At 43.5% G+C, this 26,359-nt stretch overlaps 1 protein-coding gene across 1 annotated transcript in view; it reads left to right on the forward strand.

The window, feature by feature from the left end:
* RANBP3 (RAN binding protein 3) overlaps window positions 1-26,359 on the forward strand; it is a 399,749-nt gene that overhangs the window by 38,811 nt on the left and 334,579 nt on the right. The window contains exon 2 of the mRNA XM_029614911.1: window positions 25,896-25,951. Within this exon, the coding sequence (XP_029470771.1) occupies window positions 25,896-25,951 (56 nt within the window). The remainder of the gene's footprint in view (window positions 1-25,895; window positions 25,952-26,359) is intronic.

Consider the following 26,359-nt stretch of genomic DNA (forward strand, 5'->3'; position numbering starts at 1 on the left):
GTATCAATGAAGGTATCTGTGGAGATAAATTTACGTTTAACAATAAACTGGTGACCATTATTATTTGAAGTATTGGAACAAGAAATGTTGAGAAATTAATAAGATAATGGTCAGACCACGGTATAGGGATAATGGCAAAAGTAGGATTAATAAAAACTAAGTCTAAAGTTTGACCATTAGAGTGTTTTGGTGATTGAATAAGTTGTTCCCAACCCATGCCAGACATGGCATCAAGGAAGGCGTTTATTATAGGTGATGTACACATGATATGTAAATTAAAATCGCCTACTACAATAGTCTTACTTAGGTCAACTGGTAAAGAAGCAATAATTTCAATAAAATTAGACAGGTCTGAGTTCAGTCAACCTGGTGGGGAATAGATCATATAGATATTTAAAATAGCAGTAGTTATGAGCAGAATTTCGTGGTGACTTCTAATAACTAATTGCTTTTTCATTGGGACAAGAGAAGATTTAATAATGGCTAAAACGCCACTGCCCCTCCTGTGCAGTCTCGGTTCTGAAATAGCCGAATATCCTAAAGGATATAGAGAGTTTAACAATACAGTGTCTGTGTCTGATAACCAGGATTCCATTATTAAAAAGAAATCGGGCTTATTTTTTAGTATTAGATCTGTTAAGATCAGATTTTTTTTTCGAACAGATTGTGCATTGCATAAGATAAAAGAGAAAGTCATCATTGATACTTCAATCAAAGTTGGTAATATTGTAACTAAGGAATGTCTAGTACAGGATCTTGATTTTCCAGTATTAGAAAATTGCTCATGTGGTTTTAAAAGTAACTCTTAGTATGTTGTGTTAAAGTGCTGGACTAAACCTGATTATAACACAGTTTGGTACATTGGATCAGGTCTGAAGGCACCCAGTTGGGGAAACTGCATTAGAGTGTCACCAAGACTGACGTGGCTAAGGAGGATATCTTGTGGCCCACTAGAGGCAGTTTGCAAGCTAGTCACTATCACAGAGGTTTGTTTACTTGTTGGAAAGGGCTGGGTCTGATTTTGGCATTTCTTTATTTTAATTTAAAATCTTATAGTTCCAGAAGAAAAATTGGATTTATTTGAGCTTAAGGTGTTTAAGGCAAGCACTTGTCAAGTTTCAGCAGAGCTCATGTTCCTGTTCTGCAACTTTATTTTTTATTTTATTTTTTTAAATTTATATTTATTGAAGTCGCCATGCTGCAGCAGTCAAAAAAAGCAAACAGAATGTTAGGAATTATTAGGAAGGGAATGGTTAATAAAATGGAAACTGTCATAATGCCTCTATATCGTTCCATGGTGAGTCCACACCTTGAATACTGTGTACAATTCTGGTCGTCACACCTCAAAAAAGATATAGTTGCGATGGAGAAGGTACAGAGAAGGGCACCCAAAATGATAAAGGGGATGGAACAGATCCCCAATGAGGAAAGGCTGAAGAGGTTAGAGCTGCTCAGCTTGGAGAAGAGACGGCTGACGGGGGATATAATAGAGGTCTTTAAGATCATGAGAGGTCTTGAACGAGTAGTTGTGAATCGGTTATTTACACTTTCGAATAATAGAAGGACTAGGGAGCATTCCATGAAGTTAGCAAGTAGCACATTTAAGACTAATCGGAGAAAATTCTTTTTCACTCAAGGCACGATAAAGCTCTGGAATTTGTTGCCAGAGGATGTAGTTAGTGCAGTTAGTGTAGCTGGGTTCAAAAAAGGTTTGGATAAGTTCTTGGAGGAGAAGTCCATTAATGGCTATTAATCAAGTTGACTTAGGGAATAGCCACTACTATTAATTGCATGGGATCTTCTTGGTGTTTGGGTTCTTGCCAGATTCTTGTGGCCTGGTTTGGCCTCTGTTAGAAACAGGATGCTGGATTTGATGGACCCTTGGTCTGACCCAGCATGGCAATTTCTTATGTTCTTGTATGTACTTGTTTTGTTAGTCCCTTTTTTTGTTTGGGGGAGCCGCCTGTAGTTAGGGATTCACCCATGTATGAGGACTACCAATCTGGTTGTCTTCTAGAAAGCAGAGATGCTTTCCTGTAACAGGTGTTCAAGAACAGCAGGATGTTGGTCCTCATGAAATCCACCCGCCTGCCTCCCTGCAGAGTTGGGTTTCCACTTCATGAGTAGTATAATTTTATTGATTTTTTTTTTTTTATAAGACTGGATGTGTGGTATATTGTATGCATGAGCATGCTCAGAGAGACGTAGTCAAATTTCTCGAAATTTTGACATAAGTTTTCCGTGCTTGACTCCATCGGATAATGTTACCCACTTGTGAGGACTGACATTTTACTGTCCTCGGAGAACACCTGTTACAGGTAAGCAACTCTATATTTTTTGAAAGAGTACACAATCTATATGCTTTTACCCATTCTACTCATTATTATATAGAATGTCATATCTCCTCTCAACCGTATTTTCTCCAAGCTGAAGAGTCCTAACCTCTTTAACCTTTCCTTGTAGTGGAATTGTTACATCCCCATTATCATTTTGGTCGCCCTTCTCTGTACCTTTTCTAATTCCGCTATAATCTTTTTTTAGATGTGACCAGAATTGCACACAATACTCATGGTGTGGTTTCACATGGAGTAAAACAGAGGCATTATGATATTCTGTTTTATTCTCCATTCCTTTCCTAATAATTCCTAGAATTCTGTTTGCTTTCTTCACTACTGCTGCACACCGAACAGAAAGGATTTCAACATATTATCCACGATGGTGCCTAGATCCCTTTTCCATTGTGAGCTCTTGAAAGTAGCTGACAGAAAATATTTAGTCTTTTACATTTGTTTCTTGGTTAACCTAAATTTAAAAAAAGGCAAGGAGAGAAGTGCTTCAAATAGCTGATTTGCTGTAGCAGGAGAGTGCAGAGGCAGCCTTTCCAGTGGTGCGGAATGATAAGCTGGGTGTTAGTTGCGGGTGAAAAATAGAGTAGCCGGTGGAGCTCTTGAATTTTTACCTTACAGCCATGTGGCATCCTTATAATTGTTCCTGCTGAGTGCAGGAAGAGGTCTTGCACTACCATTGCTCTAGATCACACTGGGCGCCCAGTGGTGTCATTACAGTTGCTCCCGTTGTGTATGGGTAGATGAATCCCCTTGTGGCATTAAGCAAACTCCTGCTGAGCATGGGAAGGAGGAGACCTGCACACCAAGGTTGGCGCGGCAAAATCCCAGCCTCCGTGTTAGTTTGCTTGTGCTCTGGAAGTAGAGAACACTGTTCGGTGGAATCCTTCCCTGATTTTGAAGTCAGACGAGCACGAAGACAAGTATGCAGTGGTATCTCTACATGTCTCTCAGGGGAGATCTGTATTGAGTGGGAGTGGTGGCCATTTTATGATTTTTTCCTTGGTGGGGAGGAGTCCTAGAGTATTGTGGCCTATGGCAGAAGGGAGTTCCATTCCTCAGGAGATTATGGGGCTGGCTTCTGAGGAGTACTGCTAAGGCCCTAGACTTGAAAATCGCATGGATTTATGCTCTGTTTTGGGACAGTTTCCTGAGAGAGCCTCCAGAGGAAATTTTATATGGGGAGCAAACTAGTCTCTGAACTTGGGAGGGGAGAAATGAGCTCCTTGTGGCAGAAGGAGATGTCCTGAATGTAATCTGCTCTGAAGTGGCTGAAAAGTGAAATATAAGTTTAAAAAAAAAAAAAAAAAAAAGTGGTGTAGTTCTGGAGCAGGATGGAGAAGACCCCATATTGGAGGGTCTTAAAGCCTAGACTTTTCCTGTAACTGGTCTGTAAGTAGTGAAATCTCAGGAGGATGGGCCTACGTTTAGGACTAGGGGGCATCCCCTTCATGAGGTCGCTTTGGAGTAGTGGAAAATGCTTAGAGTGGATTCCTTAAGTGTCCATGGCCGCAAAGTAGACAACGATCCCAGTTTAGCTGATGAGGGTCTTTGAGTTCTTGTCTTTGGCTTTAGAACAGCTACCTGCAATGGATTCCCATCTGATTCTGCCTCTGGAGAGAACAGCATGTTGGCACAGCAGGTGGTGAGGCTAGAGGCTGGTTTAGCATTTTTGAGTCTGGTGCCCTCTATGATTTAGTACAGGCTTTGGCCAGAAATATGGCTTCATCAGGTTTTTGGCTAGGTGTTTATTGTGGCAGTGTATTTTAGCAGCACATGTTTGGACTGAAACACAGTTTGGTGAGGATCTGGATGCATTGGTTAGTAGTTTTCCTAAGTTTTGTGAATTCAGACATTGGCCTAGGAAGATTTCTGGAAGGTTCTCCCTTCTATTGTCTTGTAAGGGAGATTTCACAAGGTTCTTCACATTCATGTGCTGTCCATGTTCTTCCCCAGCAAAGAAGGGGGCAGTGAGGATCACCTTGGCCCATCTTCATTTATTAGTGGTGGTAGTTCTAGTTCCAAATAGTGAATGGGGTTAAGGTCATTAATCCATACACTTTGTAGTGCCAGAAGGGAGGGAACATGTGTGATGCCTATTCAGGATATCATGTATCTACTCATTCTGGACCTAAAGAAGGTTAATGCATTCTTACTGTTGTCCCTCTTCTGAATGGACATACTGTGCTTGGGTGATCACAATGGTCTGAAAAAGAGGAATTCCTGGCACCCTTGGATCTAACAGAGGCCTACTTCATTTCCCCATTCAAAAAGTTCATCAGAGGCTTGTGGAACTCGATGGACGTTTTTAATTTCAGGCGCTTTCCTTTGAGCTGACAACAGTGCCTCCCTCCCCCCTACCGTGACCTTGCACAAAGATGATCTGATTCATTCCTATTTGGATGACTAGATTATTTGGGCATAGATAAGGAGCATCTATCAATGAACCGTTTGCAAGGGGGTATAAATGCTGCATTCTCCACACATGGGTGACATCTTCAGATGGAGCCCGGCATGGAAAACTTCTGTTAAAATTTCTAGCGCTTTGACTGGCACACTGAGCATGCCCAGCATGCTACTATCCACGAGGTTATGCTGTTGCCTCGCAGTTTGTGTAGCTCTGCTCTGTTTTTCAGAGTTCTCTTTGGCTTTTTAGCAATTTTATTTCTTCACATCCGTGCCAGTCCCTCTTCGCTACTCCCCCAAGTTAGGGTGGAGCAGTAAGTCTTTTTTTCTTCTTTGCGGTCTGTTCCAGGGGTTTTTGGAATCTGTGTCCACCCTGCACTGACTGCTAGCCAGCCCGAAGCATGGCTTCCTCTGGTTTCCGTCGGTGTCTCCAGTGCCCCACGGACCATGTCTCTGACTGAGCCCCATGAAGTTTGTACTTCACTTAGATGCAGTTACCGCACTGCTCTCTACATTAATGGCGGGGGTGGAAGGGAATTGGAACCAAAAGTATGAGAAAAAAAAGTGTGAAAGCTTGCTGGGCAGACTGGATGGGCCGTTTGGTCGTCTTCTGCCATCATTTCTATGTTTCTATGTATTCTTTGCCTGGGGGATCAAACGATGTCCGGGGTTGCTGGCTCTGTGACCAGATGACCCCTAAAGGTTGTCAGGTGCATTTGGATCAAATGGAGAAACATTTTGGCTCCAAGAAATTGGGGCTGTCCATACCACAGTATGGCGCGTCAACTCCGCGGTGTCGTGGGATCCCTTAGACACCGAGCCATTGATGTCCCTTCCCTCCCACCGGGGCCCCCTTGGGAGAGGGGCGCTGAGTATCGACTGCTGTCAGTTTTCCCCTTCTCGGTGCTGGGGAAAGTCCGGACCGAGCACCGTGAGAGATGGAGAAAGCACTGTCATCAGTCACCATCAGCGCATGGCACCAGTTCTGGGAAGGCACCGGCTTCGGCCATGTCGTCTCAAAGTAGCCTCACGGCGACGAGGCTACGCCCTCTATTGAGCCTGGGAGTCCGAGGTGCTCTGACCGATGCCCATGTTAGTGCCGGGCACTGATTCTCCCCCCCCCCCCCCCCCAATCTTTTCGAGGGCGATCTGGTGACACTTGCTCCTCCTCCACCCACTTTACCTTTGGCACCTTCGAGAAGGAGCTGGATCGTGGGGTTCGGTTAGCAGTGCTCCAAGCCCTCAGGGGCATTGAACCGCCCGCCACATCAGTGCCACCACCACCACCAATGCTGGAGCCTATTCCCTCGCTCCTAGCACTGCTGCTGGAGTGCCTTAATGCTTGCTGGGCATCCTCCCTATGCAGCCGGTGCTCGGAGGCCCTTAGATGCCCCGGTAGCCATTGATGCCTCCCCCTTCTGGGGCTATACCCATTGCCAGTTCTTCCGAGCTATTTCCGTACACGAGATTGGCAAAGAGTTGCTCCTGCGTATCTGGGAACATCTTGTCTCCGTGTCACCGGTAAACAGGAAAGCTGACGCTGTCTATCTTGTGCAGCAGTCGTTAGGGTTTGAGAGGGTCAGCTCCCCAACCAGTCAGTGGTAATGGAGTCTGCCCTCAAAAAAAGGCCAAATGCTCCTGGACCCATGCTTCCATTCCCCCGGGCCAGAAGCATAGGGAATAGAATTCTCTGGGTAGGAAGGTGTACCAAGGGGCAATGTTATTAGCCTATATTGCTACCTACCAGCTAATAAGCTGGATAAGTTCTTGGAGGAGAAGTCCATTACCTGCTATTAAGTTCACTTAGAGAATAGCCACTGCCATTAGCAACGGTAACATGGAATAGACTTAGTTTTTGGGTACTTGCCAGGTTCTTATGGCCTGGATTGGCCACTGTTGGAAACAGGATGCTGGTCTTGATGGACCCTTGGTCTGACCCAGTATGGCATTTTCTTATGTTCTTATCTATGGCCCAGCACTCCTGAAACCTATGGAAACAGGTTCAGAAGTTGGCGGAACTCCTGCCTCAACAGCAGCAGGAGGCATTCCTACACCAGGGCTTCGAGTGTGGTAAACACAAGGTGCGTTTCACATATGACGTTTTTGAGACATTAGTTCGCGTGGCTGATGCGGGCATTGGAGCCCACGGAATGGCCTGGTTCAGGGCTTCGGATCTCCACCCGGAGGTTCAGGAGAAACTGGCAGACCTCCATTGCACAGGTGATAACCTTTTTGGGGACAAAGTCTGGGATGCCATGGCTCAGCTGAAAGACCATCATGAGTCTCTCCAGCATCTTTTGACTAGTGCCTTGGACCCCCTCCCTCCTCGGCCAGGAGGGTTGGCAATGCAAGGGCCTGTAAGTCGTTCTACCGCCAGAGGAAGTACTACCATCCAGTTTCCTGCGGATGTCCTCAGCGGGTCTTCTCTAGAGGCTGCTTTAAGCAGCAGTGGGTCCCTAGACCTCAGCCTGCGCCCCAGCCGAGCCCCGCTAGGGGGTTTTGACTGGGAGCGAGTGAGCAGGAGCCCTCAGCACCTTTTGTTCTTTTTGGATCGCTGGCAGGGCGATTACCTTGGACTGGTGGGTCCTCTCCATCATTTGCCGAGGGTATCGTCTAAACTTCGTGAGTGCGCCCAGGGATGCTCTTCCGTGCCCCTCTTGTGGTCAGTCTCCCCATCAGGGAATAGTGCTGTCCTAGCTCTCTGCCCTCATACAGGCCAGGCAGACGAGCCTGTTCCTCTTCAGCAGCAAGGGATGAGGTTTTTTATGCCTGCTATTTCCTGATCCCCCAAGAGGACTGAGGGACTCCATTCCATCCTCGATCTGAGCTTTAAACAGTTTCCTCAAATGAGAGAAGTTCAAAATGCTCCCTCTGCACTCTGATCCTCCTCTTACAGGGAGGGGGGGTGGGGGGACTGGCTTTGCTCCCTCGATCTCAAGGATGCGTATGCTTACATAGAGATCTCCCACAGTCATCTGAGATATCTCTACTTCCTGGTGGGCACCAGGCATTTTCAATACAGGATCCTGCTGTTTGGCTTTGCCTCGGCACCTCGAGTCTTTACCATATGCCTGGCACTGGTGGGAGCACACCTATGCTGCCTGGGGGCGCAAGTATATCCCTACTTGGATGACTGGCTGATCAAGAGCAAATCTCAAGAGAACGCTTCAGTTTCTCCGCTTGACCATTCAGGTGTTGGAGGCTCTCGGGTTTGTCATCAACTACCCGAAGTCCCATCTGACCCTGTCGATGTGCCTGAACTTCATCGGTGATTTCCTGGAAGTGGCGGAGGCCAAGGCATATCTGCCCTATGACCGGGCACTTGCCCTAGCAGCTTTAGCGGGCTCAGTGCACTGGAGTCAGCGGGTCCCTGCCCGCCTCATGCTTTGCCTTTTGAGACATTTGGCAGCCACAGTCCATGTCACACCTTTTGCCCTTCTGCACATGCGCACGGCACAGTGGACCCTGAGGTCCCAGTGGCAGCAAACCGCTCAAGACCTCACTGCATGTATATGTGTCATGCCACTGTTCCAGACCTCTTTGACCTGGTGAGAGGATCTTACTAATTTGGAGCGAGGGATCCTTTTTCAGTCCTCCTCCTTCCAGGTTGTTCTCCCCACAGATGAATCCACACTGAGGTGTGGGGTGCCCATGTGGAGGGGTTCTGCACCCAGGGCCTGTGGTCAGCTTAGGAAGCTCAGTATTAAATCAACTTCCTAGAGCTCCGGGCAATCCGTTACGGTCTATCAACATTCCAGGATTGAGTGTTGATCAAATCTGTCTTAATCTAGACCAACAATCAGCTGACTGTGTGGTACATCAACAAACAGGGAAGCACGAGGTCGTTCCTCCCAGGAGGCGGTTCAAATTTGGTCCTGGACCCACTCTTAGGGTGTACCTGACAGGGACGGAGAATGTGGTGGCAGACCATCTCAGTCGAGCTTTTTTGGCCCCATGTGTGGTTCCTGGATCCAGCAGTAGCGGACATGATCGTTCGTCACTGGGGCATCCCCGATGTGGACCTGTTTGCGTCCCCCTTTACGGGGAGGAGGGCAAACCAGCCTTGGATGGCTTTGCCCGCCATTGGGGCAAGGGGCTTCGGTATGCGTATTCTCCGCTCCTGCTGGTGATGAAGATGCTCCTGAAGCTCCAGCAGGGTGGCTGAACCATGATTCTCATAGCCCCCTATTGGCTACGGCAGGTTTGGTTCCTGCTCCTGCAGGACCTCTCTGTCTGATACCTGATCAGTCTGGGGACCTCCCCAAACTTAGTCACACAAGATCAGGGCAGGCTGCGCCATCCCAGGCTCAGGGCGTTGTCTCTAATGGCCTGGATGTTGAAAGGCTAGTGTTGTAGCACTTGACATTGTCTGACGATGTATCTTGGGTTCTGGTCACCTTCAGGAAACAGTCAACTAGAAAGTCATACAACCTGAAGTGGGAAGAGGTTTACTGTCTGATGTGAGCAACATGGGAGTGGACCCATTCACTTGCTCCACCTCGAAGCTCTTGGTCTACCTGATTCACCTGTCGGAAGTTGGTTTAAAGACCAACTCAGAGTGCATCTCAGCATGATTGGGGCTTATCATGGGGTAAATGGTACGCTCGTATCCATACAACCCTTGGTAGGATGTTTCATGAGTAGTCTGCTTCAGTTAACACCTCCTTTGCGTCTTCTGCCTGTCTTCTGGGACCTTAATGTGGTCTTTGCTCTCCTCATGAAGGATCCCTTTGAGCCTTTGTGCTCATGTGACCTGAAGTATTTGACCTGGAAGGTCATATTCTTAATTTTGGTCACCTCAGCGTGTCTGGTCAGTGAACGTCAAGTGTTGGCAGCGAACCCACCTTATATGAAGTTCTTCCATGATAGGGCGGTTCTCCGTACTCACCCTAAGTTCTTGCCTAAGATAGTATCTGACTTCCATCTGAACCAGTCTATCGTCCTGTCCACCTTCTTCCCCAGACCTCATTCGCAAACAGGCCTTGCATACTCTGAATTGTAAAAGGGCCTTAGCGTTCTACCTTGAGAGAATGGCAGGGCATAGGCAGTCCATATAATTCTTCAACTTGTTTTATAGGAACAGAATGGAAGTTGCCTTAACCAAGCACACCCTGTCTGCCTGGCTGTCAGGCTGCATCTCTTTCTGCTACGTGCAAGTGGGACTGCAGCTTGAGGGCCACATTAAGGCTTACTACATAAGGGCCGTGGTAACTTCAGTCACCCACTTAAGAGCAGTCCCCGTGATGGAGATCTGCAGAGCAACATGGAGGTGTCTTCACATGTTCACTGCTCACTACTTCATAGACAGAGATGGCTGACAAGATAGTAGTTTTGGCCAATCTGTCTTCCTTAACCTTTTTCAGGTTTAAAGCTACCTAGGGCCCTGTTTTTTGGGTTCAGGCTGTTTTCCTCCATTACCAACAGCACCTAGGTTGTTGTGCCTGTTGGCACCTATTTGGTGTCTGTCTGTCCTCTCCATTCGGAAACAGCCTGCAGTTAGATATTCACCCATGTGTGAGGACTACTATCCTGCTTGTCCTAGGAGAAAAAATAGTAGATTTGCTTACTTGTAACAGGTGTTCTCCTAGGACAGTAGGATGTTAGTCCTCATGAAACTTGCCAGCCACCACACAGAGTTGGGTTTCATTTTAAGTTATTTTATTTTGTAATTCTCTGTAATGAGACTGCGTGGCCATGCGGAAAGTGGCATGCTCAGTGTGCCAGTCAAAGTTCTAGAAACTTTGACAAGTTTTCGGTGCTGGGTGATGGGATAAACACTCTGGATCCATAAAGTCTAGAGGATGTGAATGCGGTGGTGGAATGATGTGAAGAGACATGGGGGCAGCTTGTGGGAATGACGGCTACTACCTGGAGATTAATATCCTAATTCAGTAAACATACACACGGTTAATGCGACTCCAACATTGCTCTATACTTCAACGGCAAGAAGAAAAGTGAAAAAAAAAGGACTTGCATCCACAAAAAAGCTTGATACGGTGGTTATTACCCCAAACTAAATAAGCCTGATACTTCACTTACAATGATATCCAGCATAGTTCTCTGCTTCAACTGCAGAGGGAATGATGGAAAGATGATTTATATTCAGACAACAGCCAACAAGGACTGAGTTGCACAGGCTGGATAAACATGCGTGGGAGTAACTTGCTATGATGGCAGTTACTACCCCTAAACAATTAGCTAGATACTTCACTTAGATGCAGCTCCAGCACTGCTAACTACATCGATGGCGGGGGTGGAAGGGAAATAGATCGATGGCGGGGGTGGTAGGGAAATAGAACAAAAAAGTCACAAGGGACAAAAGTATGGGGGGAAAAAAAAGTGAAAGCTTGCTGGGCAAGACTGGGTGAACCGTTTGGTCTTCTGCCATCATTTCTATGTTTCTATATGTGTGAGGACTAACATCCTGCTGTCCTAGGAGAACACCTGTTACAGGTAAGCAACTCTACTATTCTTAGGATAGGTCATAAATGTGGCCAAGAGTAAGCTACATCCATCTTTGTGGGAGCACTGAGACGAGAGGATCACCTTGCTGATGGCTGAAAATCAGTAATTACTGCTTGGGGAAATTGTTAAACTTAAAAGTATTGGGGAGAAGTAAACTGAGGTATATTATTTAATGTATTTGTGTGTCTGTATTAAATAGATAGGCAGAAAGGTAGTCAATAAACAGAAGTTTGTATGTTTGTATTTCCCAATCTTCCCACCCCTAGCTCATCCTCTAATTTATAGGTAGGTGTCACTTTCACACAAAAAAAACAAAAAAATTTATAAAAAACAGCCTTTTAACTTAAATTCAGAAATTCCCCACACCTTATCAAGAGCTTGATTGTTCCCTTGTAGGTCACTACCAGATATATATAGTGAATACACTAATACATTTAAAGAACCCTAATTGTACGCATTCCTACTCCCATAGCAACCTAAAACTTAACTAGGAACTGAACAAATTTAAGATGAAGGCAGCAGTCCAGCAGCAAGAGGGGGGCCTCCCAGTCTTTTGCATAGAGTGTCACATGTATGATTTTTTACCTGCCGATGAGAAATGGTACGTGTGCATCCAATGCAAAGAGTTCCGGTCTCTCAGAGAATGAGTCCAATCTCTGGAAGCTAGAGTGACAGACCTGGAGGAGCTAAGGCAGCCAGAGAGGTATATAGATGAGACCTTCAGGGAGAATAGTAGCCAAATCCCAACTCCAGACTGGCAGCCCTGCTGCTGCCTTGGAGGAGGAAGGTCTCATGACGGAGAGCATCAACCTGGTGCAGCAGGAAATGATCCTGTAGCAAGGACCTGCTTTTCAGGTGGTGCATTGTCCTCTCACACCGAGGATGTCTCTCCCAGGGCTACTGACTAGGAGGGAAGAGTTAGGTCGGCCATCATAGTTGGTGATTCAGTTATTAGGAATGTAGACAATTGGGTGGCTGGTGGGCTTGAGGATTGCCTGGTAACATGCCTACCTGGCGCAAAGGTGGCGGACCTCGCACATCACCTAGATAAGATTTTAGACAGTGCTCAGGAGTCTGCTGTTGTGGTACATGTGGGCACGAACCCCTTAAAAAAAAAAAGAAGCAGATTTGTTAGGCAAGACTTCCCTTGGGTAAATCCATGTTGACTGTGATGATAATCTGATCAAATTTGAATTAATGACTGGAAGGGGTACAGTAAGTAAATCCACAGCTCTAGTGCTAAACTTTCAGAAGGGAAACTTTGATAGAATGAGAAGAATAGTTTTAAAAAAACTGAAAGGTGCAGCTACAAAGATAAAAAGTGTGGAATAGTTGTGGACATTGTTTAAAAAAAAAAACAAAACCCCAACAAACTTCCTAGAAACACAGTCAAGAAGTATTCCACGCATTTAAGAAAGGTGGAAAGAAGGCAAAACTATTACTGGCATGGTTAAAAGGTGAGGTGAAAGAGGCTATTTAGCAAAAAGAACTTCATTAAAAAAATTAGAGGAAGGATCCATCAGAAGAAAATAAGATAAAGAATATGCATTGGCAAGTTAAATGTAAAACATTGATAAGATAGGCAAAGAGAGAATTTGAAAAGAAGTTGGCCCTAGAGGCAAAAACTCACAATAAAAACTTTTAAAAATATATCTGAAGCAGAAAGCCTGCAAGGGAAATGGTTGGACCTTAGATGATCAAGGGGTTAAAGGGGCACTTAGAAAAGATAAGGATATCGCGGAAGGATTAAATGATTTCTTTGCTTCTGTGTTTACTGAAGGTTTTCATGGATGGTGATTCAGATCAACTGTATCAAATCATGGTGAACCTGGAAGATGTGTTAGGCCTGATAGACAAACTGAAGAGTAGTAAATCACCTGGACTGGATGGTATATACCCCAGGGTTCTGAAAGAACTAAAAAATGAAATTTCAGATCTATTTGTTTGTTTATTTTTATTAATTTTATTAATTTTTATATATCGTATTCTTAATTTGTAACCTATCATTAAAATCATCCATGGTTAATGAAGATGGTCAATGTAGCCCCGATATTTAAAAGGGGATCCATGGGTGATCCGGGAAGCTATAGACAGGTGAGCCTGACTTCAGTGTCAGAAAAAATAGTGGAAAATGTGTTAAAGAATAAAATCACAAAACATTTAGATAGATATGGTTTAATGGGATACAGCCAGCATGGATTTACCCAAAGGAAGTCTTGCCAAGTATAGATCCCTTAGGGATCTATACTTGGACCGGTGCTTTTTAATGTATTTATAAATGTTCTGGAAAGGGGTACGACAAGTGAGGTGATCAAATTTGTGATGACACAAAATTATGCAGAGTATTTCAATCTCAAGCGGATTGCGATAAATTGCAGGAGGTCCTTGTGAGACTGGAAGATTGGGCTTCCGAATGTCTATGTTAAATTTCATCTGCCAAGTGCAAAACGATCCATATATGGAAAAATAACCCTTTCTGTAGTTACACAATGTTAGGTGCTATGTTAGGAGTTACCACTTAGGAAAGAGATCTAGGCGTCATAGTGTCGGTCTAGTATGCTGCGGCAATCAAAAAAACAAACAACGTTAGGAATTATTAGGAAGGGAATGGAAAATAAAACAGAGGATGTCATACTGCCTCTATCGCACCATGGTGAGACTGCACCTTGAATACGATATCTTTTGATCTGTTAGAATGGTGTTGACAGACCTTGCCTTGAAGGTGGGTCTTGGAAGTGATCAGTTCAACATGATGGGTTTCTCTACCTACAGGTGGTGTTGTGTAGAGCTCTTTTCCATCAGTGTTGGGAAACCCAGAGTTTTCCCTTTGCACAGTATCTTTTTTTTTTTTTTTTGCCAAAGGTGGTTTTCTCTTTTCATTTGGATCAATCCATAGTTACCTGTGTTTAGACCTTGGTCCTTCTTCACATGCCCAAGGCTTTTCTTGTGTTGCTTGTAAAAAGTGTTCTTTTGTCCTGTTTGAAGGTCATCAACAGTTTTTGCAAGTCGAAACATTTGTGCCTTTCAGTGGGCAGGACAAGGGGGAGAAGATATCGAAGGCATTGATATTCAGATGGAATAAAGAGGCCGTTGTTTTCGCTTACATGTGCAAAGGAATACCAGTTTCAGAGGGATGCTGACTGCATCCTGGGTTAAATGTCTGATTTACCCACAGAAGTTCTGGTGGGTGGCAACTCAGGCTTCGCTATACACTTTTGCCAAGCATTACAGCTGCAAATTATGGATCTGGACTCATCTGGGCGTGGAAAGAGTTAGGGTTAGGGAGGCTTGGGTACATCCCATTCATATTGACTGATCTGGGGGATAAGAAAAGGAAAATTAGTTAACTGCTAATTTTCATTCCTTGGGTCCCTTTTACAGTCAGTCCAGAGACTCGCTGTAAAAGGTGGGTTAAGTGGTATGTTATGTCACAGAATACACAACGCACTTATTTATAAGTATAGAAATTTTACTTAAGTCTGAGAATAAGCAATAAAAGCATTCAAGATTAGATTTTTGCATTAAGAATATATGTAAAGATACTTCCCTTCACAGTTTCCAATGTGAGTCTTATATATCATTGAAAAATCTGAAACACAGTGCTGGAGATCAGGAACAGTTCATCAGTCGCTTTAATATCCAACAAGCTTTTCTTCAGAGCTGTACTTTCTTCCGATCTAACCATTCTATTTTGAGTTTGGTCTTTTATGCTAATTTTCTTGACCTATGTCCCAGTTTCTTCTGTGGGCTACTCCCATATGATCTTGTCATCTACTGAGGCCTCAACTGCCTATGCTAATCATATCAACAGTTAGGTGTGGCTTGGTTGCTGATATCCTGTTTTCCTTGATATCTGCACTGTTAGATGCATGAGTAACCGTTCATTAATATCTGATTTCATGACTTGTTTCTTGTTACAAGCAAGCTCGAAAAATGGCATATGTATTCTCAGAAATTATTGGCCTTATGCCAAGCAATTACACTGGCAATATTAGTGATTATCTTTGTTCCACTAATTTCTATCATGTTACAAAGTTCTTCACATAAACTAAATAACTTAATTTTTCCACACTCACCCTGTTTTTTTTTTGGTTTTTTTTTCTTAAGACTACTCTGGGTGTATGTGTCAGATGTTGACTTAGTTTGCCATTCAAATTCCTCTACGAGAGGGTGTTTCCAGTTCAGGTTTAAACTTTCCCTTGCTCAGTGGGAAGAGGGGGAATGTTAGATGTTTATGGGTTTGTGCCTTGGCCTGGGTACAGTGCATACTGAGTGACTGCAGGTGACACACTGTCTTAAGTACCTTTGGTACAGAAAAGCTTTTCTTCAGTTTCCATCTGCTGGTAGGGAAGAAAATCTCATTTATCTGGACTAAACTGAACTGTGGAACTCAAGAAATGAAAATTAGCAGGTAAAAACCAATTTTCTTTTTTCACAGGTGGTTCTTGTTAGCTCAATCTTATCAATTTCTTTGCCTGGGTGATCAGAGAGTTTGATCAAGGGAGAAAGCTAAATGTAGTATATTTGGATTTCAGTAAGGCCTTTGATGTGGTTCCGTTAAGGTGACATAAATAAATTGAGCACCCTTGGTATGGGCCTTAGCGAGACTGACTAGGTTAGAAACTGCTTGAGTGGGAAGTGACAAAGGGCAGTAGTAAATGGAGTTCACTTCGAGAAGGGGGTGTTACGGTGTGCCTCAGGGATTGGTCCTTGGACTGGTTCTTTTCAATGTTTTGTGTGTGACATTTTGGAAGAATTGTCGGGAAAGGTTTTGTTGCTGATAAAATCTGCAACAGGGTGGACCAAGTGTGAAAAAGATGAGGTATTTGGGGAAGCTTGAGGAATTGGCTAGGGTCTGGTTGCTAAGATTTAATGCAGAAAAAAGTGCAGCGTTATGCATTTAGGTTGCAAATATCCAAGGGAGAGTTACAGTATTGGGGTGAAATTCTGAGCATGACAGAAGAGTGGGATCTGATGATCTTAAGGTGGACAAACAGATGGATAAAACGACAGCAAAAGCCAAAAAGATGCTTGGCTGCATAGAGAGAGGAATTGATATTGCACCTGTATAGGTCCCTGAATACCGCATATAGTTCTGGAGACTGTTCCCTCAAAACAATATAAACCTGTTGGATTCTGTCCAGAGGGTGGCTACTAAAATGGTCAGTGGTCTTTGTTCTAAAGCAAATGGGGATAGACTTAAAGATATAAACATGTATACTCTAGAGCAGATGTTCCCAAACCAGATTTGATTGCAAGGAGACACACATTGCTACCTGTTCTTGAAGATGAAAAAGTTAGTTAGCCATATAATTGCTTTCTGGGTGATATTCTTCTGAATTTCTGTATTGCATGCTTGAAATCTCTATTTTTCCAAGTTTTGATATCTCTAGTCTGTATTAAGTAACTGTGTTTACCGGTCTTTTTAAATTAACATCTACAAGAGTTGTTTGTTAGGATAAAGAGGACAGAAAAGAGGGAGGAGTAACTGTCAAAAACAATATCCAAGGAACTGAACTGCAAGGAATGTGGGGTAGAGAAGAAGCATTATGGGCTGTCCAAAAAAATGATGGTGCATCCATTTTTACTGGAGTGGTTTACAGGCCTCCAGCTCAAATGGAAGAACTAAACAGAGATCTGGTTGAAGATATCCAAAAGGTGGGAAAGAAGGGAGAAGTGTTGATTGTTGGAGATTTTAATCTGCTGGACTAGAGGATCCCTTCTGCGGAATCTACCAGAAGTAGAGAGATGATGGATGCCCTTCAAGGGGCTCTTTTCAAACAAATGGTAATGGAACCCACGAGGGAGGGAGTTATTTCAACCTAGTGCTCACTAAAGAGGCTAATGTCTCTAATGTCTGGGTGGGTGCCCACCTGAACACCAGTGATCATTAAACGGAGAGGTCACACAAAGACCCGAGTTTTCAATTTCAAAAATATGGACTTTGACAAAATGGGGATGTACCTGGAAATAGAAATAGAAGACTGGGAGAAAATGAGAGAGGTGGAACAACAGAGGGCCAAACTAAAAGGAGCAGTTACAAAGGTAACAAATCTATATGTGAGTAAAGTAAGCAAAAGTAAATGAAATAATAAACAGATTTGGTTCTCAAAAGACCTGGCTGTTAAAATAAAGACAAAAAAAAGCAGCGTTCAAGAAATATAAAGGATCCCAAAAAGAGGAACTCGGGGAAGGATATCTGGTGAAATGAAGACGAAGAAAGAAATCAAGAAAGCAATAAGTCAGGCGGAAGAAAGGATTGCTAAAGAGGTAAAGTGAGGTGACAAAACATTTTTCAGATATCAGAGAAAGGAGAGAGGTCTGAAGTGGCATAGTGAAATTGAAAGGTGACAAAGATAAATGTGTGGCGAGAGACTAAGAAATGGCCAAAATAGTAAATATTAAACAAATACTTCAGTTCAGAGTTAACTAAAAGAAGACCCTGGCGAAGGACTGTCGCTAGTTGACAAGACTGTGGATGGGGATGGAGTAGACAATAACTCTTTTTACAGAAGAGAATGTATGGGAAGAACTAGGAAAACTGAAAGTGGACAAGGCCATGGGGCCGGATGAGATACACCCCAAGATACTGAGAGAGCTCAGAGATGTGCTGGCGGGACCGCTGAAGAACCTGTTCAGTAGATCCCTGGTAATGGGAGAGGTGCCACAAGATTGGAGGTGGTCCTGCTTCACAAGAGTGGGAACAGAGAGGAGGCTGGAAACTACAGGCAGGTTAGCTTCACCTTGGTGGTGGGAAAATTTAATGGAGGCTCTGAAGTAAAGGATAATGAAGTATCTACAGTCCAGTGGGTTGCCCGACCCGCGACAGCATGGATTTACCAGGGGAAGATCCTGTCAGACAAATCTGATTTTCTTTGATTGGGTGACTAGAGAATTGGATCAGGGAAGAACGCTGGATGTGAATTACTTGGATTTTAGTAAAGCTTTTGATACGGTCCCACATAGGAGACTCATGAACAAAATGAGAAGCTTGGGAGTGGGTGCGTGGATTGTAAACTGGTTGACTGACAAGACAACATGTAATGGTAAATGGAATCTACTCTGAAGAAAGAACGTTGTTAAGTGGAGTTCCACAGGGATCTGTTCTGGGACCGGTTCTGTTCAATATCTTTGTGAGTGACCTGGCAGTAGGGTTAGAAGATAGTTTGTCTATTTACTTATGATGCTAAGATCCGCAACAGAGTGGACACACCTGAAGGAGTAGAGAGAATGAAAAGTGATTTAAGAAAGCTTGAAGAGTGATCGAGGAATTTTCAGCTGGGATTCATTGCTAAGTGCAGATACATGTATCTGGATGCGGCAATCCAAAAAGCTGTATGGGATGGGTGATGAAAGACAAGTGTACACGGACTGGGAGAGGAACCTTGGTGTGATAGTCTCTGGTGATATGAAGGTGGCGAAGTAATGTGACAAGGCAATAGCTAAAGCCAGAAGAATGCTGGGCTGCACAGAGAGAGGAATAACCAGTAAGAAAAAAGAGGTGGAGATGCCCTTGTACATGTCCTTGGTGAGGCCTCATCTGAAGTACTGGTGCCCATATCTAAAAAAGAATAAAGACAGGATAGAGGCAGTCCAAAGAAGAGTGACCAAATTGGTGAAGAGTCACATCGGAAGACTTATGAGAAGAGGCTGAAGGATATGAATATGTATACCTTGGAAGAGAGGAGGTGCAAGGGAGATATGATACAGTCCTTCAGATATCTGAAAAGGTTTTAATGATGCACAATTGTCAAATCTTTCCCGTTGGAAAGAAATCAATAGAACTAAAGGGCATGAAATGAAACTCCGGGGAGGACGACTCAGAACCAATTCTTCATGGAGAGGGTGGTGAATGCCTGGGATGCCCTACTGGAGGAGGTGGTGAAGACTAAAATAGTGAAGGAATTCAAGAGTATGGGATGAACACTGTGGATCCTTAAAAGCTATAGGATGGAATTAAAGGAAAGATTGCATGGGGGTAACTGGGAGGTAACTTGCTGGTGTGGCAGTTGCTACCCTTAAATATAAGTATCAAGGTTTAATGCAACTCCATCATTGCTCTCTGCTTCAACTTCATTGGGAAAAAGGGAATTGGATTTAGACAGCAACTGACGAGGGCCCTGACTTTTATGGTTTGTGGAACAAATAAACATGGGGGTAACTTGCTGAGGCGGCTTTTACTACCCTTAATCATTAAGCCTGATACTTTTGATGCGGTTCCATCATTGCTCTCTGCTTCCACAGCAGGGGGTTAGGGAAAACTGGATTCGGACAGCATCCGAGGGCCCTGACTTTTAATGTCAGGGAAACTGATAAACATGAGGGTAACCTGCACAGTGCAGCAGATACTGGCCTAAGCTTGCTGGGCAGATTGGGTGGATCATTTGGTCCTTTTCTGCCGTCATTTCTGTTTCTATGTCCTAGAGGACTCCCAGCCAGTCAGGGTTTCAAGATATCTACAATGAATATGCATGAGGGAGGTTTGTAATCACTGCCTCCATTGCATGCAAATTTATCTTGTACATATTCATTGCGGCTATCCAGAAATTCTGATTGGCTAGTGGTCCTCCAGTCCAGGTTTAGGAACCACTGTTCTAGAGGAAAGGGGAGATATTTAAATGTTTCTATCATAACTCCAAAGTTTCCATGTACAGGAGGTGAGTCTCTTTCAATGGAAAGAAACTTCTAGAACAAGGGGTCATAGGATGGAGGGTGAAAGGAAGAAGACTCAAATATTGTAGGAAATTTTTCTTTACAGAGAGGATAGTAGATACATGGAATGTTTCCTATTGGAGGTTGTGGAGAGAAATGGTATCTGAATTCAAGAAAGCATGGAATAAACAGAGATCTCTGAGGGAGTAATGGGAATTGTAAAGCTAAATTAGTTGAGTGGATGAATAGACTAGACAGGCCATATGGTCTTTTTATGTCGTCATGTTTCTATGAGGTTGGTTTGGGCAGTCTGATTAGTGGGACCAGCCTGGTCAAATTGAATGTTTCATTGAATCTCCCAAGTGAACAGAAGCTGACAGAACCTTTACATGGTACAAAGGTAAACACGATATCATTCTGTGATTTTTATGCAAAATTACTATTTACTGATTTTAACAGATTAAGAATAATAAAACAGTGAATATGGCATGTGCAAAAGTTTGGACACCCTTCCAGTTGATTCTTTACTACTTAAAAAAAAAATTGTTGTTAAAGCTCAAAAAATAGATTGACTGATAAGGTTTTCAGTTAGTCAGGTAAAGACAATTCCATCATTAAACAGATGCGCTTACCCTTTTAACCTGTCTTTGATCTATTTTCAATAACCATGGTCTCTTCGAAGGAGCTGTCTTGAGCATTTGAAAATGAAGCAAACGGGCCGATACAGGACAGTGCGCTCTGGTGGAGCGGACTGTTAGCCCGGGTTTGGCTGCGTGTTTTCGACGCGCTAGCTTTACCCCTTATACAGTAAGGGGTAATAGCGCATCAAAAATGCGTGGTCACCCCCCCCCCCCCCCCCAACTAATAGCGCCCGCAACAACTCCTGGTGTTCACTTTTCCTCTCTTCTTTGGTCGCTAATGCATGTTGATGGCCCTATTAGTTATTCCTGCTCGATCCAGAAAGCAAAATGTGCAGCGAAGCCGCACATTTTACTTTCAAAAATTAACGCCTGCCTAAAGGCTGGCGTTAATTTCTGCTGGCGCCGGGGAAGTGTACAGAAAAGCAGAAAAACTGCTTTTCTGTACACTCTCCGACTTAATATCATAGCGATATTAAGTAGGAGGCCCCAAAATTTAAAAAAAATTTAAAATTAAAAAAAAATTTAAAATCAGCCCGCGGGTTGGAAGATGGACGCTCAATTATGCCGGCGTCCATTTTCCGAACCTGTGGCTGTCAGCGGGTTTGAGAACCGATGCTGGCAAAATTGAGCGTCGGCTGTCAAACCTGCTGACAGCCGCCGCTCCTTGTTTTACCGCGGGCCCTCATTTGCATACTAAATCGCGCACACAGGAGCGAGGCCTGTGCGCCCGTTGGGAGAGCAGGCGCTCGCCTTGGAGTGCCGGCTCTCCTGCGGGTTTTACTGTATCGGCATGAAAGTAGGGGAAAGCTATAAAAAAAAATTCTCTTAAGTGCTTCCAGTTAGAAATTTCAGAAACATTAAGAAATGAAAGTTAAATGGACTCTTGAAGTCATGGCAAGATCTGGAAAGACCAAGAAAAATTTCTGATAGACTAGCCGAAAACTGGGCATATCTGCCAAACTCTACTCATGGATCATTGCACCTGACCTCCTGACAAGTTTAGCTAACACTGGAGTAGTTGAGCACAGAACGGCTTACATCAGTGATTCCCAACTTTTTTTGAGTCAATGCACACCTGGCCTTGGGTTTCTTTCATCGTAGCACAGCACCACCTTCACAAGCTTCATCTTCTCTTCCCTGTCACCCCCACCTCTGGCATCATCACTTTCTCTCGCCCTCTACCCCTTGATATCATCACTTTCCCTTTCCTCCCCGCCACTGCATCATTACCTTGTCTTCTCTTCCTTCAAACCCCTAGCATCATCACCACCTTATTCTCCCTTCCTTCTTCCTTCTTCCCTCTTCCCCACCACCCTGGCATCTTCACCTTCCTTTTCTTTTCCTTCCACACACTGTGACGACATCACCTTCTTTTCCTTTCCCCTGACATCACTTTCTCTTCCCTTCTCTCTCTCCCATACCCTGGCATTGTCACTGTTCCTTTTCCTCTACCCTTCTAGCATCAGTACTACCTTCTCTTCCCTCTCCCCTGACATCACATTCTTCGCTTCTCTCTCCCTCCACCCCTAGCATCATCACCTTTTCCCTTTACCCCCAGGAGTCTTCCCCACTTTCTCTTCCCTTCCCTCTACTCATCTGGTACTATCATCATCTTAATCTTCCTTCTCCCCTGGCATTATCATCTTCTTCACTTCCCTCTCCTTCTACCTCTGGTATATCATCACCTTCCTTGTCCAGCTACCCAGCCCCTCTAGCCCTTGTTGTTGTCTTTCCTCTTTCCCACCCCCTGCCATCATTACCTTCCCTCCCCTCCCTGGCATCATCACCTTCCTTCTCCCCCACACCCTATGGCACATTGATCTTTCCCTCCTCCCACATCCCTTGGCACATTTAGCTGTTTCTCCTCCCCTCCCCGAGCCAGCACAAGTCTGAGCAGCACTTACCTGCTGCTGCTGCTTCCTCCTCTGCCGGCTTGTCTATGCATTGATAACAGCATGAGGATAACTTGTCTTGCAAGAGAGAGCTAGTAGAGAGGGAAGGAGCAGTAGATAGGCACTGCTCTCTGATGCCTTCTGCTGGCAGGACATTCCACAGGCAAGGAAGGGAGAAAAACAGAAGACAGCTGGCACCTCGTTTTTTCATACCTGGCTCTTCTCGTGGCACACCTACAGGGTCAGTCATGGCACACCAGTTGGGAAACACTGGCTTACTTAAGTGATCTGCATGGGAGAGTTGGCAGAAGGAAGCCCTTCCTGTGGTTTCATCACAAAAGTCATCTATAGTGTGCAAAACAAAACCTTGATAAGCGAGACTTTTTGGACTGATGGAACGAAAATTGAACTGATCTGCCACAACCACAGAAGATACTGAGCTTCATTTCTTAACAATGTTTAATTTTCTGCTAAGCTATCCGCTCCTTAAAGCTAAAGGAGGAAGAGAATATCTCTGATGCAGAGTCATAATGATTTGTGCAAACACTTGATCATTTCAGCTAGTTGCACACTTGTTGGATTATGGGAATCCCCAGTGAAACCCACCAGTGGTTTCTTACTATTTTTTGCACATTAGTAATTGAACAGCTGGCACATCTAAAGAAAAGTACTCAAGTTATATATTTCTTTCGTAACATTTCCTGCAATTTTTGGAAGCATACACAAACAGTGTTTAAAACTAAAGATCTTGGAGGAGAGAAAGAGAAGTAAGGAGAGGCTAAAGAACTGCCGGGCATACTGAGGGTAAGGATTGCATTTCCTGGCCCCGACGGCGCTGCCGAAGCCACGCTCTCCCGTGTGACATCAGGACCGGCGGGTCCTTGAAAGCTGGACCTGCTGCTGCGCATCGCATCTGTTGGCGCATCGCCTAAGCCGCGCACGCCCTTTAGCTCTAACTTTGCTCTTGATTTTGATTTGGACTTGATTTTCTCTTTAACTCCTCCATAAAAGGGTCGAAGGTTGTTTGAAAAGAGGATCTGAGGTGGTAAGCCCTCAACTTATTTATAAATTGAAGTTAATATGTCACATACTAAGCGGAAGGGACGTTTGAGGCCAGAGTCCACTGCCTCTGCCCCAATTACCCTCTCCCAATTCAGAATTGAGAATTTTTTCACCCCGTCTGCAGCCTCTACACCTGGAGAGAAGTCTGCAGAGGAATTAGGAAGGGAACAAAGCCTATCCCTCATGGACAATCAAACATCTCTGAGCCCAGGTGCACCTGTAATTCCCCCACCTCCAAACCAAGGAAATCCCCAAGATTTCATCCAGGAGAACCGGCCATGTAACAAGGGAGCCCTGGAGGCAGAGGGAGGACTTGGGGAAGAGTACAAGGGAGTCTTTGCATGTAAATGTCGATGTGACGAATGATGTTGTTGTAAATGGGAAAGTAGTATCAAGTGAATATGCTTTAACTGAAAGATCCAATAAGATGAATGAATAAGTGAGGGGGGATGAGCCGGCAGGCGAAATGCAATTGATTTCTGAAGCCTGCCGAGCAGGAGGGGGGAGGGGGGGGGGGGGGAAGCTGGTTTCATATTACCTAACTTGGATAAACCTAATATTACCTTGGATTCAATATGGCAAGCAATAATAACATTAGATAAGTCTATCTCTTTATTAGCTAGCTCAATGAATAACTCACAAAATATGATACAATTTATGGAGCCGAAGGTAAATATCCATGAAGAGCAATTTATTACAAATAAGATATCAGTTCAAGAGGTACAGTCTACACTGATTCAGTCAGATTCTATGTTGAGGAAGAGATTAGAAAATATGGAGAATAAAATGTGGTACCTAAATTTAAGAGTTCTTAACTTTCCTAGTGTAAAGTTGATATCTCCTAAGGAACAATTCAAAAAATACCTTAAAGATATTCCATTGCTGCCCCCTGATACTTTACCAGAGATATCAAAAATCTACTTTGTCCCAATATTAAAAAATGGGAGCGAGGTGAGAACAGGAGTTCCTAATATAAATCTGGAAACAGATCTTACTGCATATTTAGAAGCCCCTACTGAAGAGCAGTTAGAACAACGGGGAACTTTATTAGTTTCTTTTATTTACCTGGCAGATAGGGATTTAGTTCTAAGGCCTTTTAAAATCCGCCCCTTAGAGAATAGCCACTGCCATTAGCAATGGTAACATGGAATAGACTTAGTTCTTGGGTACTTGCCAGGTTCTTGTGGCCTGGATTGGCCACTGTTGGAAACAGGATGCTGGGCTTGATGGACCCTTGGTCTGACCCAGTATGGCATTTTCTTCTTATTTCTTCTTCTTATGATATTTTTGAAAAATCGTAGTAAATTGTATTATGGTCAAAACTCTGGATTTATCCAGACATTGTGAAGGATACCCAGATTTGTAGGAAAGCCTTTGTGGGGTTAGCCCAGGAAGCTAGAGATTTAGGAGCCCAGGTAAATATCAGGTATCCCTGCAAATGCTTAATGCAACATAAAGGGAATAGTTACATCTTTTATGACCCTGTACAGATGAAAAATTATTTGGATAAATGTAAAGAGGAAACCAGCCTTGCCTAAAATATGTCAGGTGAATTAGAGAGAAAGGTTGATGATATTCTTCTAGTATGTTTACTGATTACTTCTATAGTTGTTCCATTTTCTTTATCCAGAGACCCTTTTGTTTCTTTATAACTAAATAAGTGGGAAAATAAGTTTACTGTTTTAATTTAGAATTGTTTATGTTGTGGAGGAATGATGTGATGTAAACTCTCCGCTTTGTAAAATTGAAAAAATTGATAAATAAAGAATTTAAAAAAAACCTAAAGATCTTGCTTGCTTTAACTTATTTGCAAACAGGAGAAAATGAGAAGAATTTGAAGAAAAAACAAGACCGCAAGCCAGATCATTTTGTCTTCTGTACACACTATTGGATGACTGTATTTTGTATAACCTATAATGACCAATGTTTATACTTGTGAGCAATAATAGAACATTTTAACAATACTCTTTACATTTAGTACTAATTTCCAAAATAGGTTTGTGTTTGTGTTCTTTTAGCTTCTATATATAACCTCCAAATTATTTGTGTAACTCTTACATGCTTAATTCTCAGTTGTGTGTTTAGTGCTAGCGCATACAAAATGTATAAATAGATGGGCGCATAAGATGGTCTACAGTATATGTTGTAAAAAAAACATTCCTAAAAAAAACCCCAAAACAGTGGCGGTGCAAAGGTGCTAGTTCACATAGTTCTACATTTTGAATTTATAAATGTCACTTGTTAATTATCAAGAATTTTGATGACTAGGTAGCATTCTGAATAGTGATGGCTGGAAGATATTTTTGTTCAGCATAAGATAAACAGAAGAACACCTATCATGTAGTCAGTGTGGCCCTATACTGTTTTATTTGAGTTAAAGTGCTGAGCATGATATACCAGTACTTGAATTTGTAATTGTTTTCTTCTAACAGAGAAACCTGCCATTGCTCCTCCAGTCTTTGTGTTTCAGAAGGATAAAGGGCAGAAGGTAAGATGTTCATCTAATATTCTTAGTTTATTAAAGCTCCTGAGTAATGAATAATGAAACTTGTATACAATTTACATTTAACGTAGTCCCATATGAATCTAATTCAAATAATATGATTAATATAACCTAACTTTCCTAGCGTGTAGCAGATGGACTCAGGACCAATGGGTATAGTGTACTCCTGATAGCAGTTGGGAGACGGAGTCAAATTTCAATCTGACATCAGCCTACATATACCCGTGCAGGAAGCCCTGCTCGTCAGTATTTCTCCGTCTCCTTAGCAGTTTGGAACACTACACACGCACAGTGTTAGAAAACACAAACCAAAAGAAGAAAGAAAATCTTACCTCTACAAGATGAGCCCTGCTCTCATAAGGTGATACCTAAGGGTCCCTCCCCCAATCGAGA

Source organism: Rhinatrema bivittatum, chromosome 8 (genome assembly GCF_901001135.1).
Source record: "Rhinatrema bivittatum chromosome 8, aRhiBiv1.1, whole genome shotgun sequence".
Lineage (NCBI taxonomy): Eukaryota > Metazoa > Chordata > Amphibia > Gymnophiona > Rhinatrematidae > Rhinatrema > Rhinatrema bivittatum.